At 42.9% G+C, this 17,928-nt stretch overlaps 1 protein-coding gene across 1 annotated transcript in view; it reads right to left on the bottom strand.

Annotated features, from left to right (window-relative positions):
* Positions 1 to 17,928, bottom strand: part of LOC126106240 (AT-rich interactive domain-containing protein 1B-like) — a 173,006-nt gene that overhangs the window by 128,736 nt on the left and 26,342 nt on the right. The window contains exon 2 of the mRNA XM_049912467.1: positions 2,112 to 3,036. Coding sequence (XP_049768424.1) covers positions 2,112 to 3,036 — 925 coding nt within the window. The remainder of the gene's footprint in view (positions 1 to 2,111; positions 3,037 to 17,928) is intronic.

Genomic DNA, 17,928 nt, shown 5'->3' with positions numbered 1-17,928 from the left:
CTAACATACATCACCTTTTTGAAACGGTGGTGGTATTTACGAATAACCCTGTATTCTATGAAGACTGCCTATGTGTACTGTTCAAAAGAATTAGGGAGCATGGCGGATCAGCGTCCGGTATAATTAAATGTATTTTGATAGAGGCGGTACCTGTGGTCTTATTACATACCTTGAGATCGTCTCTTTCAATGTATGCAACAACTAAATTCATTCGCCAACTATCGCCTGTTTCGGGGAAGGAGACCAGACAGCGAGGTCATCGGTCTCATCGGATTAGGGAAGGACGGGGAAGGAAGTCGGCCGTGCCCTTTGAAAGGAACCATCCCGGCATTTGCCTGGAGCGATTTAGGGAAATCACGGAAAACCTAAATCAGGATGGCCGGACGCGGGATTGAACCGTCGTCCTCCCGAATACCAGTCCAGTGTCTAACCACTGCGCCACCTCGCTCGGTAACTATCGCCTGTGTTATGGGTTGCAGTGTCAGGTTGTCCCACAGAAGGAAATGAGTACCAGTGTCCCTGTGCTCTCTGGTGAGGAACACAGACTGTAGCTGTCATTTGTGAAGTTGTACTCGACCAAGCACATGCAATGCGACATCTTTATCAAGTGAAAATTGCAAGGGAAATTCTGTTTGACCCAAGAAAGACGGATTTCCCTTCGTTTTGCTGCACTTGACAATGTCTCTTCATTTGTCATCCATAGGTAGTGGGCACAATGCGTGGAGTCAGGGCGGTACACAAGGCAAGTAGGGTAAGGTCCCCACGCATTACAACCCAGCGTGAAGACCGGAATATCTGGCCATCTCCGCGTTGCTACGTTTTTCGGACACCGCCAGAGCACTGCAGGGCGGTCTAAAAAAGAGCAACAGGGGACGCAGTGTCCTATCACAAGGTAATGAACATTACAAGAAAGGAACTCACGACCCAGAATTCCTGTTCTAGTACCTCGCTTGACATGAAATCACCTCGCAGTTCGCCTTGCATTCGGCCGTTCCCATGCCAAATGGCAACTTCGCCACTGGTGAAACGTGTTATTCACAGACGGGGCCAGATTCCCTCTGACACAACGTGATGATGGCCGTGTTCGTGTGTCTAGAGACCGTAATGAGCAGTATCTGCCAAATGCTGTCCGCGACATCGACAGACACGCCCAAGGTTCTGAGATGGTGTAGGCAGGCATCAGTACTGACAGCTATAAGGATCTTATCGTTTGTCGATGGTTGTCTTACCGTCACGCAGTACATCGAACAGATCCTGTTGGACCATGTGGTGGCTGCAGCACACGGTGGTGGCTCTGAGTTCGTTCTAATGGCACGACTTTGGCGGAGGGCGTCAGTAGCGACGTCTCGCGAAGCCAGGACACTGAAGTGACTGGAATGGTGAGTCCCGACCAAAAACCTACTCGAAGAGGACGTGCTTGAGAAACAAGTTCATGGTCATCCTGTCCCACCACAGACTCACCAAGAACTCGAAACGGCTCTCATTGAAGAATGGGAATTGATACCAGAAAGACTTATACGGAGCATGCCACATTAGTGTTCAAAATGGTTCAAATGGCTCTGAGCACTATGGGACTTAACATCTGAGGTCATCACTCTCCTAGAACTTAGAATTAGTTAAACCTAACACACATCCATGTCCGAGGCAGGAATCGAACCTGCGACCGTAGCGGCCGCGCGGTTCCAGACTGTAGCGCCTAGAACCGCTCGGCCACTCCGGCCGGCCCACGTAAGTGTCAAGTGGTGACAAACGCTCACATAGGGCGTTATTGAAACTGTCGAAGTCCAGAGAACAACACCCAGAACTACAGGGCGAATTATTGTATCCCGTTTGTTTCGACAGCTGTCGAACATTTCTTTTCTTGTTATGGAGATGAACGACGATATAATGATGTTTTCCAGTGTACTTCATTTTTGAAAGATAAAAGTATAATTTCGTAATATACACGATTCTCAATTTTTTTTTCTCAGTGGATATAGCAGGCGCCCATAATCAAGTTCTCTTAACTCTCTTGAACAATAAATTATGTTATAGCAGTAGATAACGTAGGTGTGAAAGCGAACGTACATAAAGTCCCTCTGACAGAATACGCGTTGTAGCGCAGTGCTTACCGGTGTGGTCCGCCAGGTTGCGGCCGAGCGGCGTCGGGGGCGTGTGCTGACCGCCCCCGGCTGCGCTCTGTGGGGGAGGCTGCTGCGCCGGAGGCGGCGTCTGGTCCGCCCCCGCGGAGGCGGCAGCGGCCGCCGCAGCCGCCGCCGCCGCAGCCGCCGCCGCCGCCGCGTGTGGGGGCGGCAGCGCGTACAGCGCCGAGAAGTCCTCCGCCGCGGCCGCCGCCGCCGCCGCCGCCGCCGCCGAGCCCGCTCCGCCGCCGCCGGAGCCCGCTCCGCCTCCGGAGGCGCCGCCCGCCGCCCCCGACTTGATGCCGCGCTTGCTGTCGTGGTGGTGCGACGACGCCGAGCCGCCTCCGCCCCCTCCGCCGGAGGCGTTGCCGCCTCCGGCGGAGGCGGCGGCGTGGTGCGCGGCGGCAGCCGAGTGGTGCGCCGCGGCCGCCGCCGCCAGGTGGTGGTGGTGGTGGTGGTGATGGTGGTGGTGGTCGTCCACGAGCCCCAGCAGGCCTCCGACGCGCAGCTCCTCCATCAGCTTGCCGCCTCCGTTGCCGGCGCCGGCCCCTCCGCCGCCGCCGCCTCCGCCGCCCCCGCCGCCGCCGCCGGGCGACTGCATGCCACCCCCGACGACGCCGACACCGCCGCAGGGGCTACCGCCCGCCGCCGTGGCCGCGGCGAAGTTGAGCTGGCGCGAGAAGATGGCGGGGAAGATGTTGAACTGGTGCTGCTGGTGCTGCTGCTGGTGCTGGGGGTGCGGGGGCTGGTCGGCCCCCTCGGGGGAGCCCGCCTTGAACTCCACGGTGAGGCCGGGGGCGGAGGCGGGGGCGGAGTCCGCTAGCGGGGGCGGCTGCCAGCCGGCCTTGGCATGAACCTCTTCCGGCACCAGGCCCCACACCAGCGTCGCCGGCAGCGGCGCGTCTCCAGTCGTGCTCTACTCTCCCACGAGTCGCCTCTAGGATGACGGCACCGACCGATCCGAAATGTCACCGCCCTGGACAGAAAAAAATACTCTACGTTTTACCAAGAAGGAAAGACAAAAATTGGGTATAACAAACAATGAAGCCTCCTGTGTACGAACTGATATAGAGATGTTCTATTCACTAACATACATCACCTAGAAACCGTGGTGGTATTTACGAATAACCCTGCGTTCCATGAGGACTGCCTATGTGCACTGTTCAAAAGAATTAGGGAACATGTGTATCATCGTCCGGTATATTAAATGTATTTTGATATAGGCGATACCTGTGGTCGTATTACATACATCAAAGAGCGTCAACATTTTCCTCGACCCCTCTGTATGTGTGCATAAATGGCCGATCTTTTGATCGTATTGACGTAAGCTTATCATTTTTACGGCACCAAAGGACTATAGAACTCGGTATGTGATATACATTTCAACTTGATACATCTACCCGTTTCTGTGAAAAAGGAGCCTGAACAGGCGGACAGACAGTTGCGTAACAAATGACAAAAAAATTATTTATCGTGTGATGTAACTACAAATTCACAATTTCGGATTTTTCCCTTTACTTGTACGGTGAAAGAAAGTGCAATTTAATTGTGAAATTGACTTGTGCTAAACAATTGCCAGAGGTGGAAATCATTATCCAAGGAACACCCAAAGAACGAACTAACCAACTGATCTGTGTGCCACATAGGATTACCACGCACTCCGTTGTTAACTGACTCTTCCGTTTTTTCGCCAGAATTTTCATCGTCCGTTTTTTTCTTTTTACGTGGACTGAATAAGTCTCCATTATTGTATTTAAGTTATTACGAATTATATTTAATGGAACAAAAATTATCTTAAAACATATCTTCTTGGAAAATGACTTTGTTATAGGTTCTTTGGTTATGTCGAATTTCCTGAACGCTGGCAACGCTCCAGCTTCCAAAAATGAAGTAACAGCCGACAATACTAATTTAAATTGCTTTCTCCAGCGTCTCCGGTATCACTCAACGGTGTTTCGGAGTGTTTCGACTTCGTTAGAAAATTAGTTCCAGGTTAAAAATGTCTTAGGGCGAATAGGATCCAAAGAAGACTGCTCCAAAGAAGAAGTTCAAATACAAACGAAACTGTAACCAAATACATCTCAAGAAATGGGAAGAAATGCTTTCTTGGGTTAAGCCAGGACTAGACGAAAGCCGAGCGTTTTGTATCCAGTGTAGCGAGCGTTTTAGTATTTTGCACAGTGGACAAACTGACCTGAGCCAACATCCACAATACAAGGGGCATTAAATGAAGTAAAAGTCAAATTCTGGAAGTTCAAATAAACAACTGAACTATATTGTTAACTTAAAGAGTTAAGAAGATTATGCTGAAAGCACTGCGTGTGAATTTGGTTAAATATACCATACAGCGATTAATCTAAGTTATTCAAGACTGGATTGCGGAAACAAACTTCTGTCCTACATTTGTAATGATTCTGCAATTGCTTCCAGATTTTCATGTTGACGCACTAAAGCGGAATTCATTGTGAAGAACGTTCTTACTCCTAAATGACTTAGTGTTTATTTTAAGGTGTCCAGAAAAGACAAAACTTTTTTCCTTGGCAACCGATATATCAAACAAAAGGGATCGTAAAATGTTCCTAGTTTGTATCCCATAGTTCGATCCTCTAAAGAGAGTGGAGAATAAACTTGTAGATTTTGTTTAAAGTGCTGAGGAAACGACTATGGCAGCTATTGATATGGTAGTGCAGAGCTTAGAAAAACGCTATTTGGTTTTGAATTGTGTCTTATTCAACTTTTAAAAAAAGTCCTAATTTACTGAAAGGTAATTGTTCGAAGCATGTCATACATACTGTCTGTCACAAAACAAGAGAAAAATTAAAATCATTCTTGTAGTTTATGAATTTGGAGTGGACTGAAATTTTGAAAAATTTTCCAGCTAGCAGGCTCTCATTAACGCCATTTACAGACTGCTTCAGAACTGGAAAGAAATTAAAAGTTACTTCAGTAGTATTCATGACAGTCCAAAATTGCTATCGTTCATGAAACGTGACCCAGAGGAAGCAGTGTTACATGAAATCTACTTTAATTTCTTAAGTAATATCAGAAGTCAAGAGATTGTAGCTAAAGAAGTAGAAAGGCCTCAATTAACTGTAATAGAGACGTACAAACGAATGAAACTTTTCAGTTTTAAATCCAGCATAGAAGAACAGGCAGCTGTTTCAGCAGCAAAGCAAAAGAACTCCTAAATAGTCTGTGTACGCCCTTATAGAAAAAGGAAACAGAAGACATTAACAGCTTTAAATACAATATGTTTCACTGCCTGTAAAACAGGCACGATGTGACAAATGAGAACCTCTATACATCGCTTGCAGCATTTTCTTTACAGGAAGAGACTGAGTTCAAAGATTCTGAAAAGGCTGTAGAATTGTTTCACCAAAATGAAAATATTTACATGGATGAGCTGTGTGGAGACCTCTGTAGTCATCGATATTATCTTAGCAGCAGTGTGAACAAATGTAGTACCGGACGCAGTGGCCGAGCGGTTCTAGGCGCTTCAGTCTGGAACCGCTCGACCGCTACGGTCGCAGGTTCGAATCCTGCCTCGGGCATGGATGTGTGCGATATCTTTAGGTTAGTTAGGTTTAAGTAGTTCTAAGTTCTAGGGAACTGATGACCTCAGATGTTAAGACCCATAGTGCTCAGAGCCATTTGAACAAATATGGTAATTATGTTGTAAACTGGCTTAAATTCTTTTCTTCTGTACCTGGCAAGGTGCACCAGCTATATTTCCAAAGCACTAGGACTTCTCTATAGTATCCCCGTCTCCAGTGCCTTTGAGGAGGAGGAGGGGGTGGGGGGTGGGGGAATCTATTCATTCATGAAGAAGAAGCGGTGTGACACAAGGAACAGATTTCGTCAAGGGAGAACTCTGGGTGTCAGTGAACTATGAAAGCATGCCCTGTTCGGAATCTTTTAAATTTGCCAAAGCGATGTTCAGTTATTGAAAAGTGCCAAACACTCAGTGAACTGAAATTAAAATCAATGTAAATTTGATTGACCAGCACCTAAAAATGATAAATATGTTCTTTTGTGTTCTTCAGATGTGTACTTCGGTACTATTAAAATGTTTTGCACTCTATAAAATACCAGCTAACAAACCAAGCAGTGCTTTGTATTCGTTTTGCCTCTTTTCTATTAAAAATGAAAACAGAAATTAAAGTATGTTTGCAGCGTAATACCGAAAACATTTCATTTCCATGTACCCGTGAAAACACCTTTGAAATTATGAAACCGTCATAGAAATAAATGTGCATAATTTACAAATGTGTAAGTTCAGTACCTCAGAGAGTTTCTGTACGCTGGGCGCAGGTGCTTCGTGTGTTGCATCTATGACAGTGCCTCTTCTTAGCTCCAAAGACGACTATTATTTTCACCTACAGCCATTTGCGCTTCACGGTTGAACGCGGTCAAAACCGCTGTCAGGTGTCAGGGATTTCCTTAAGTTGAATCGGCTGTACGATCGTCTCAGTAGTGAGGGAAAAAATGTTTTCAAGTAGCAATACTTTCTTTTTTTTATATACAAAGGCCTTTTTTAGGTCACCAAACTTCAGTGTTTTTCACTGTGTAGCTTCTATGTCTAAAGGGTGAATTTGGAATGTCTATGAAACATTTGCCAAGAGCTGCTATAATATTTCCATTCATTCATCATTTTCTAGCATGAATTTTCCTAGATTGTGGAATATGATAAAGTCCACATGTGCAACATCTAGTGAACAGGTTGGCTGTTCCAACAATTCATAATCCAAATCCTTCAGTTTTTTTATTATTTGTGAACCATTTCATTTCCATGTACCCGTGAAAACACCTTTGAAATTATGAAACCGTCATAGAAATAAATGTGCATAATTTACAAATGTGTAAGTTCAGTACCTCAGAGAGTTTCTGTACGCTGGGCGCCGGTGCTTCGTGTGTTGCATCTATGACAGTGCCTCTTCTTAGCTCCAAAGACGACTATTATTTTCACCTACAGCCATTTGCGCTTCACGGTTGAACGCGGTCAAAACCGCTGTCAGGTGTCAGGGATTTCCTTAAGTTGAATCGGCTGTACGATCGTCTCAGTAGTGAGGAATAAATGTATTAAAACATCACGTATGACGCGGCATTTTTAAACGTACCTCAGTGCCTATGACGTCATATCTCTTGAACTATATGTCGAACAATGATAGATTTGTGTAGCTACATTCAGCAGCATACATGGATACAGCCCGCGAAATATGTTGCGAGTAGAGTCAGTAGCAAAGAAGTATTAACGTCATGCTTGATGCTACAGTTCCTCACGCATGTTTATGACGTCATATCTACTGAACTATGATAGGTAGGTGGTTCTACCCCCACAGCGGTTGTTGGCTGACACTAAGTGATATGTGTAGGACGTTTGGTTGAGGAGGTTTGGAACATATATGCATACACATATGCACACATACGTACATCCATTTTTATAATATGTATGGATATGATAGGGCTATGTATTATTTGTATGATATAATATTGTAGTTTTCAAAACTTTGTTATAAGCAAATAAGGAGTCATCACTCCCTTTTTTATTTTACAAAATCTGATGACCCTACGCCACAGTACCGTAGCACGCCGCAAGGGAAGCCAAAACAACATGATGCCGCCCATTGATAGGGTGGTCTAAGTACTGGTAGAACAATGTTCATCATTGTCTGTGGATGGTAGTGCAGTAATTACAAGCTACTGGAAAGAACAGAAACGGACATAAAATTGTGTATGTTTCCGAATGTCTGAGCAATATATTCAATGCAGTTCTCTTTCATTAAGCCGAATTTCATGTACTGCCAAGAAACATAACAGGTCCATAGGCATCTTCTGTTCCGCTATAGCCTGCTTGTCGCACAGTATTGCCAACACAGGCTATTTTCACGGGCTGGGCAGACGATCAGGGTACAGATGCTTTTGTATTCTGAGTACCTGTTCCGTTGGTCAGTTACTGTAAAATGTATTCAAATAGCTATGAATGTGCACTAAAATTTGTTTGAGTTTTAATTCTGTTTGTTAGTATTTTATGCTCTGTCTTAAGCGGTGGATGCTACGGATTTGTGTTAAGGATTGATTTTCCTGAATTGCTTTTTAACATATAGAGTTTAATCTATGTTTTGTATAAATTTTGTCTTGATATCAGCATCAGGAATGCTCTTAAAATATTCAGCATTGGACTCGCAGCCACTCCCGTGTTTTCAGACAAATGGTGACGAAGACTCTGGTCCTTTCAAAGCTGTAATATAAGGAGTGCTCGAAAAGGTACGAAATGTCGTAACAACTAAAGCGGTTGAAAATTTGCATATGCCGATTTGGGATAACTTAGTGAGACATCTAGGGACGCGAATGACAACTCCCCCTAACATATTCAAGGCTGCAAGGTGATGCTTACCGATTTTTTCGATGTCTGAGGTCCGGTGCTGATCAACTTCCGGGAGCACGGAAAATCCATTATCAGTGACGCGTACTTTGAGACATTCCGTAGCCTACTCGAATATATCAATAGAAAACAGCTTGGGCTGCTCGTTGAGGATGTCATTTTGCTCTATGATAACGCGCGTCCACACGTCTCCAAGGTCGCGGAAAGTTTGCACGCCAAGTTCACGTGGGAGCAGGTTGGGCATCCGGACTTGTCGCCCTGCGACTTCCGTGTGATTGGTCCGCTAAAAAGACACCTCAAAGGGAAGCGTTTCTACTCGGACGACCAGCGGAAGGACACATAGGAGGACTGGCTCCTGTCAGAGCCACAGGAATTCTGGGAACAGAGTATCCTTCGCCTCGCGAAATAATGAGGTAGTTGTGCTCCGGCCTCGGATGATTACCTTTGAATAAAGACTTCGGTTATACCGGCAGTGCCGTTTGGTACCTCTTCTTTTGAACGCCGTACAATACTCCAATAGGAAAGACGGAACATGTTGGCTACCTCCAAAAGAGGCTCGGTATTAGGCATCGTCGCTTGCTGAAGGAGAAGAAATGTGAAGCGCTGCAGGCTGGAAAAACACCACGAGTAAAAGGCAGGCTTGCTGTTACAGCAACTGCGCTCATCAATTATAAAAATGTTAAGCGGTGTTCTACAAGTACGTAGCCAACCCTATCAATGGCATCATGTCGTTTTGGCTTCCTTCGCGACGTGCTACGGCACTGTGGTGTAGGGTTATCAGATTTTGTAAAATAAAAAAGCGAGCGACGACTCGTTATTTGCTTATGACAATATTTTGAAAATTACACTATTATATTATACAAAAATACATAGCCCTCTCATATCCACACATTATAAAAATGGATGTACGTATGTGTGTGTGTGTGTGTGTGTACAGGGTGGCCCATTGATCGTGACCGGGCTAAATATCTCACGAAATAAGCATCAAACGAAAAAACTACAAGGAACGAAACTTGCCTAGCTCGAAGAGGGAAACCAAATGGCGCTACGGTTGGCCCGCTAGATGGCTTAGGCATAGGTCGAACGTATATCAACTGCGTTTTTTTTTTTATAAATAGGAACCCCCATTTTTATTACAACCACACGCGAGCTATGTGCCGGACATCCATCATGTTCGTCCCGTAATTTCTCTTATGTTCAGTGGCAGAACTGTACACGAAGTTCATGCAATTCCTAGTGCATAGAAATATGGTACGGGTGCAATCGATGTTGATGTAGCATTCTCAACACCGACGTTTTTGAAATTCCCGATTCTCGTGCAATTTGCCTGCCTACTGATGTGCGGATTAGCCGCGACAGCAGCTAAAACACCTACCTGGGCATCATCATTTGTTGCAGGTCGTGGTTTACGTTTCACATGTGGCTGAACACTTCCTGTTGCCTTAAATAACGTAACTATCCGGCGAACGGTCCGGACACTTGGATGATGTCGTCCAGGATATCTAGCAGCATACATAGCACACGACCATTGGGCATTTTGATCACAATAGCCATACATCAACACGATATCGACCTTTTCCGTAATTGGTAAACGGTCCATTTTAACACGGGTAATGTATCACGAAGCGAATGCCGTCCGCACTGGCGGAATGTTACGTGATACCACGTAGTTATACGTTTGTGGCTATTACAGCGCCATCTATCACAAAGCGAAAAAAGTGGTCCAACTAAAACATTCATATTTCTTTACGTCTACACGAATATGTAACAAAAAATGGAGGTTCATATTTTAAAAAAACGCAGTTGATATCCGTTTGACCTATGGCAGCGCCATCTAACGGGCCAACCACAGCGCCATCTGGTTTCCCCCTTCAAGCTAGACGAGTTTCGTTCTTTGTAGTTTTTCCGTTCGATGCTTATTTCGTGAGATATTTGGCCCTGTCACTATCAATGGACCACCCTTTATATGTGAGTATGCATGTTCCACAGCTCCTGCTAAACATCCTCAACAAAACTTCGCACACATATCATTGTCAGGCAACAATCGCTGTGGGGGTAAAAACCACCAGCTATCGTAGTTCAGTAGATATGACGTCATGACGTAATAAACAGTGACAGTCGTGAAGAACTGCCACATCATTCATGACGTTTAAATTTATACCTTCTGTGTTAATAACTCTATAAGCAATAAATTATGCAGGCAGTATCCACATATGCAGCTAAATGCGCCTACAAAATCATATCATGGTACCACTCATAGTTCAGGAAATGTGTCGTCATAAACACCGTGATCATAGGAAACCGTCGCATTGTGCATGGCGTTTAAATTAATTACTTCTTTGTAGTTAACTCTATTTGGAACATATTTTGCAGCAGACAGTATCTACATGTGCCGCTGAATGTACCTATAAAATTATATTATCGCATGACACATGTATCAGGAGATAAGAAATCACAAACAGTGAGATGCGTAAGAAACTGCCGTATCATTGGACAGTTATTAGGAGAAATACAAACAGTTTAGAGACAAGGCACTCTGCTTGGGAATTTGCTTCCACAAGCTATCCACCGACTAAAAACCAACGCATAATCCGTGCCTGAAAGAAAGTCCATAGTCATGTTTCTTGCAAGCCCTGATTTACTGGGGAAGTGTCTTCGTGGGACAAAATAAAATGCGAATGAAAGCCTAGATAATTTAATGTGGATTACGTGCTCAAAAAGGACATTATCTGTAGTAGATGTAGTGAAAATAGGTATCTACGAAGCAGTCTCATATTTCAATGAGAGAATTAACGGCAGGTTTGAAGTGCTGTAGGGTTTTAGTGCAAATCCATGTGTGTTTCCTGCGAAAGCGTTTTACACTGTCGGTCGGATAAAAAAAGCTGACAGAGAACTGTTTAACCAAATGTTTCTTGTTCTAGTCTTTGATCGCAAAAATCAACTCTTTTGACGATGACTGGTTTCAGTCAGTAATGACCATTCTCAGATCTTTTCTACGCCATGACCTAAAGTGATAAGACCGTAATGGCATCGTCAAAACGTATAAATATACTCAGCACAACATCGTCACACAGATCTAAAATAAGGTGTAGAATAGGCTACATGGTTCACACAGTCATTTTTGCAACTGGCATTTGACAGTATTGGATCACTGTTCATATACACGACTATGTCGCAGCTGGTGAAACTGCTTAACCTACAAATCCAGGCCAGACAGGTCAGAAGAGGGGAAAAGAGAAACATGGAGGACGATGAGTAACGATATGGAGGATTTCAAAATGCAGGTAAACCTATTATATGTTCATATATCTGAACTAAGTTACTAAACTGATTTTTCTCAGTTCTACAATTTTCACATCTTCTCTCAAAAAATATAGGTGGGTATTAAAGCTGTGAAATTTTCGGGAACGACCCGAACACATTGCTGTCCCATTGGAACTAAGAAATTATAATACCTTGAGTTGATTTCTGATGTATGGAATTGTATATGTGCAAAAAATAATTAATTCTGATTAGTCAAAATTATAAACTTGGTAAATAATAAAATTCTAAACGCAAACCAATGATTATAATTCAGCGAACTTGTAGCCCTCTTAGGATATTGTGATAAAATTTCCAGACTGTTGGTATGGTTATAATTTCAGTTACAGTTTCTTAAAGGAAAACAATAAAATCTTTTAAAAATTAACATGTTTGGCGGAATTACGAATCCTGGATCTTGTACATGCAACATTTCAGATCTCTAACTTACTATTTTTTAAAGAACTATTTAAGTTTTCTATAGCACCCCCCCTCCCCTTAAGCAGACGTTCTGATAAAGAGTCGGAATAAAGTCCAAAGCGGCGGTTGTCGTGGTAGGGGAGAGACATGAGTGTTTGAAGTTGTCGCCTTCACACAGTGGTGGTCAACGGAACATCTTCAGCCTCTTTCGCATCAGTGTGGCACTGGGGTGACAAAAGACACGGGATACCTCCTAATATTGTGTCGGGCCTCAGTGCAGGACCTCGAAGTTTCATGGACTCAACAAGTCGTTGGAAGTCCCGTGCCTCTATAACCGTCCGTCATTACGAAAGTGCTGCCGGTGCAGGATTTTGTGCTCGAACATACCTCTTGATAAATATTCTATAGGATTCATTTCGGGCGATCTGGATGGCCAAATCGTTCGATCATTTGTTCAGAATATTCTTCAGACTAATCGTGAACAATTGTGGCCCGGTGGCCCTTCACACATTATCATTCGTAAAAATCCCATCGTCGTTTGGCTGCAAATGGTCTCGAAGTAGCTGAACATAAAAATTTCCAGTCAGTGACCGGTTCAAGTGTACCAGAGGACCCAGCCCATTCCACGGAAACAGAGCACACACAATTATGGAGCCACTGCCAGCTTGCACAGTGGTCTTGAGGACTACTTGGGTCCATGGGTTCGTGGGACCTGCACCATTCTCGAACCCCACCATCAGCTCTTAACACTCTGCCGTCCGGCGACCCCACAGTGGTGTCGTGCGCGAAACAGCGGTCAGACCACAGCGGTGTCGTGTGCATAGTGTCGCTCAGTGGCCGGCGACAGCACTTTAGTATCTTTTGCATTCTGTTGGCGTTTTGTTTAGGTAAAATAAGTTACACACGTCAACAAGTTTTTTTGTTTTTATAAGTACTTGTGCCCTTTCATCATGGCAGACGAAAGACCACAAAATATTACTGGAGAAGTTGGACCATTATGGAGTAAGGGGAGTAGCTTACAATTGGTTCGCCTCTTACTTTAAGAACAGAAAGCAGAGGGCAATTCTCCGCAATATTGAGAGTGGTAGTGATGTTCAGTCCCAATGAGGCACTGTTAAGTGGGGCGTTCCCCAAGGGTCGGTGCTGGGGCCACTGCTGTTTCTTATTTATATAAATGATATGCCTTCTAGTATTACAGGTGATTCAAAAATATTTCTGTTTGCTGATGACACCAGCTTGATAGTGAAGGATCTTGTGTGTAATATTGAAACAGTAACAAATAATGTAGTTCATGAAATAAGTTCGTGGCTTTTGGAAAATAATTTGATGCTAAATCACAGTAAGACTCAGTTTTTACAGTTTATAACTCACAATTCAACAAGAACCGATATTTTGATCAGACAGAATGGGCATATTATAAGCGAGACGGAACAGTTCAAATTCCTAGGCGTTCGGATAGATAGTAAGCTGTTGTGGAAAGCCCATGTCCAGGATCTTGCTCAGAAGCTAAATGCTGCTTTATTTACCATTAGAACAGTATCTGAAATAAGTGACACTTCAACACGAAAAGTAGTCTACTTCGAATATTTTCATACGCTTATGTCATATGGTATTATTTTTTGGGGTAATTCTTCCGATTCAAAAAGGGTATTTTTGGCTCAAAAACGGGCTGTTCGAGCTATATGTGGTGTAAGTTCGATAACCTCTTGTCGACCCCTGTTCAAAAATCTGGGAATTCTGACATTGCCCTCACAGTATATATTTTCTTTAATGTCGTTTGTTGTTAGCAATATTAGCCTATTCCCAAGAGTTAGCAGCTTTCACTCAGTTAATACTAGGCAGAAATCAAATCTACATGTAGAATGCACTTCCTTGACTCTTGTGCAGAAAGGAGTGCAGTATTCTGCTGCATCCATTTTCAATAAGCTACCACAAGAACTCAAAAATCTTAGCAGTAGCCCAAACTCTTTTAAGTCTAAACTGAAGAGTTTCCTCATCGCTCACTCCTTCTATTCTGTGGAGGAGCTCCTGGAAGAGCTAAAAAATTAAGCAAATTCCAGTGTTACATTGTTGATTATCTTCATTTAAACTTACGACTTGCCACCTGAATATGTTTTTTTTTATATTTCATTTTATCTGTTTCTAATATCGTGTTATAATTTCATGTATTGACTCGTTCCATGACCATGGAGACTTCTCCTTAATCTGGTCCCACGGAACAGTAAATAAATAAATAAATAAAATAAATAGAGACGATACGATTATTTACGATGAATGCGTGGACGTCTTGTCTGACATTCCGAACGACCTGGCCGATTGGGAAGACGACATTGGGTATATAAAAAGAATGAAAGTGAAGCAGAATAGTCGGAAGATAGTGAAATACGTCCAAGAATAATTCGGCGAACGCTACGGTTGCCACCTGATTCGGATGAATCAGACGAAGAAGACTGTGCACAGTAGTCAGGCTTTGATTTCCCGAGAAGCAATAATAAATTTGAAGGATCTCCGGGTCCAAACATATTTCCCAAAGATACACAAAACGACGAAGATATCGGAGAATTATACATTTGGAACGATCTATTTGAATATATTATTAACGAGACCAACAAGTACTATAGTCAAAATTGCAATAGAAGGGAACTGAATAAAAAAAATTGCCAAATTTGTCGACGTTACAGGACTCGAACTTAGAAAATGGTTTGGGCTTGCTATCCTTATGGGAACTGCAAAAAAGCAAAGATTGATGAGTATTGATCAACGAATCGGTTGATAGACACACCGATATTTCGCAAAACGATATCTAGCAACCCTTTCAGACAATTATTATCATTTCAAAATTTTTCTGACAACGACAATAAACCGGATAATGCCGACCGGCTTTCCAAAGTGCTATTCGTAACTGATTATTTTTACAGAAAGTTTAAATAAACAAATATTTGAAACAAACAAATTTTGAATTTATTTACGTATGTATATCTTCGAAATTTTATGAAAGCACGGGAACAGGGTTGAGAACTTATGAGAACTATAAATTGTTAAGTTTTACTAATGTCATCGTTAATCTCTCGATAATGTCAAAAACGGCCGGTGATAAGCCAAGTAGCCGTCCGCTGTGCCCGAGCGGTACTAGGCGCTTCAGTCCGGAACCACGCGGCTGCTACCGTCGCAGGTTCCAATCCTGCCTCGGGCATGGGTGTGTGTGATGTCCTTAGGTTGGTTAGGTTTAAGCAGTTCTAAGTCTAGGGGACTGATGACCCCAGATGTTAAGTCCCATAGTGCTTAAAGCCATTTTTTGAACCTTAGGTTAGTTAGGTTTAAGTAGTTCTAAGTGTAGGGGACTGATGACCTCAGACGTAATCCGAATCAGCGCTGCCGGCGCCTAGCGAATCAATTTGTACCAGACGTGTGGACGGCAAAGTGTTATCAACTGAAATCGGGACTGATCTGAACAGGCCACGATTTTCCAGTCGTCTACGGTCCAACAGATACGGTCACGAGCCCAGGAAAAATTCTACAGACGATGTCGTGCTGTTAGGAAAGACACTCACGTTGTTTCTCTGCTGCTACAGCTCAATGACGCCATATTTCGCTGCAGTCCCGTAACGTGTACGTTCATCGTACGTCCCACATTGATTTTTGAGGTTATTTCATGCAGTGTTGCTTGTCTGTTAGCACTGACACCTCTAAAAACGCCACTGCTCTCAGCCGTTGGCCACTGTGCCGTCTGTGGTGAGAGTTTAATGCCTGAAATTTTATGTTCTCCGCACACTTTTGACAATGTGGATCTCCAAATTATGAAGTCCGTATCGATTTCCGAAACTGAATGTCCCATGCGTGTAGCTCTAACTACCGCTCTGCGTCCAGTGTGTGCTAATTCCCTTTGTGCGGCTGTAGTCATGACGGCAACCTTTTCACATGTATCGACTGAGTTCTAATGACAGTTCCGCCAATGATCTACCCTTTTATACCTTGTTAAGCGATACCGCCGCCTTCTGTATATGTGCATGTCGCCATTCCATGACTTTTGTCACTTCAGTGTAATTTTAGAGGGGGAAAATTTGTATTGTTCCGTAAGGTTCTCGTGCTTTTGCGAATATTGGAGAATGATTTCGAATGTTATAGTACATTGTCTTGGAAACGCCACATACTGCACTGATGCGCATTCGAGCAAAAGCGATGAGTTGTTGATAGTAGGAGAGACAGAGGAACAACACATCGAAAAAGTGTGTCCGCTTATGAAGGGAAACTATGTAAACAAAGAACGGTTGCGTGAGCAAAGAGTTTTAGCAACGTAATCAATGCAAATTCTTCTGACGGGGAAGAAACCACATGGTTTTTCCACACGGTTTAACTTAAAGTTCACTGTTGTTTTCCCTGTACGTAAACTGGTTTCTACCTAATATACACAATAAACAGAATTAGTTGTATTTAGAGATGACACTAGTAATAAATCCAAATATACACGAACAGGACAAATTCCAATTAGTCAGTGATTTTCTTTCAGTTTAAGAAAGGCGCTCATTTCAGATCAGCATATCTAGAGTTAATACACCAATGATAAATGTAACACATGGTGAAGAAATAGTAAGTTCGATGGAAACTTCAACAATTCCTATCGTGCGGCTGTTGTGGAACAGAATTTAAACGGAAAAGCAAACACAGTTTTGTACTCCTTAAGCAACATTGTTCATCCACTTTTGGATTTCGAATCATTGCAAATTTTGGGGAGACACAAATCGATAAGTAAGTTTTTTGCATATTTTCATTCAGTGATGTTGTTTGGAACAGTTTTCTGGGGTAACTCATATGTTTAGAATGAGTAACGCAATGAGGTACGAGTGATTTTATATAGAACATAGTTTGATTTTTAATTTAGAAACTTTGCTGTCCCCCGTCTTTCTTTCTTTTTTAGAAAAGGGAACTTCTACATCCCGGCGTCTAGGTGACATAGCGAGCCGCATGACAAAAAAGTAAAATTAAAAAAATTAAGTATCTAGGTGAAATAGAACAACCGAAGCTAACTTATCAAGGCCAAGGAAGCGTCTTTCCTATTAACAAAAACTTGTATAATAGGAAACATTTATCAATAAATTCAGAACACCGGCAAGACAACACTGTTATTAGACCAGAATGCCTTTATGCATCAGTGTCCTTTCGTTAAATACACTCAAACAATTACGTGAAATAGAAAGGAAAGAATGGAAAATGGTAAGGAAAAACTTAGGCCCAAAATATGACAATGGAAAACGGAAATTAAGACACAATGAGAAAGAGAATACTTGTATTCTGTGGGGGATCTGAAAAACCGAATGAGAAAATAATAATAAAAAGAAATTTTAATATTTTTGATTGAAGCTCGACATCACAAATGATGTGGACCAAAGAAGTTAATGCCGTCCTGAGGGGAACAGAAACAGTGGAAGAAGAAATGGGAAACAGAGAAAAGCTGAGAGCAAAAATAAAACATTTCAAGGGCTTCTCGGAGGAAATAAGGAAAAAAGACAGGCGCAATACGAACAGAAGAAAGAAGAGAAGAAACGTAGCGAAGAATTAAAAAAGTACTTGAAAGAAAGAAAACAGAAACACAGAGGATGTAAATTTTGTTGTCCTCTGTTGAACAAACCATTAAAAAAAGTTTTTGTTTCAATACTGTGATGCGGGCCCTTATAATAGTAAAAGTCGGAGACTTAATTATTTTGTGTG

This window comes from Schistocerca cancellata, chromosome 10 (genome assembly GCF_023864275.1).
Source record: "Schistocerca cancellata isolate TAMUIC-IGC-003103 chromosome 10, iqSchCanc2.1, whole genome shotgun sequence".
Taxonomy (NCBI): Eukaryota; Metazoa; Arthropoda; class Insecta; order Orthoptera; family Acrididae; genus Schistocerca; species Schistocerca cancellata.
The sequence above is the reverse complement of the archived record's forward strand: the minus strand, read 5'-3'. Positions and strand labels throughout refer to the sequence as shown.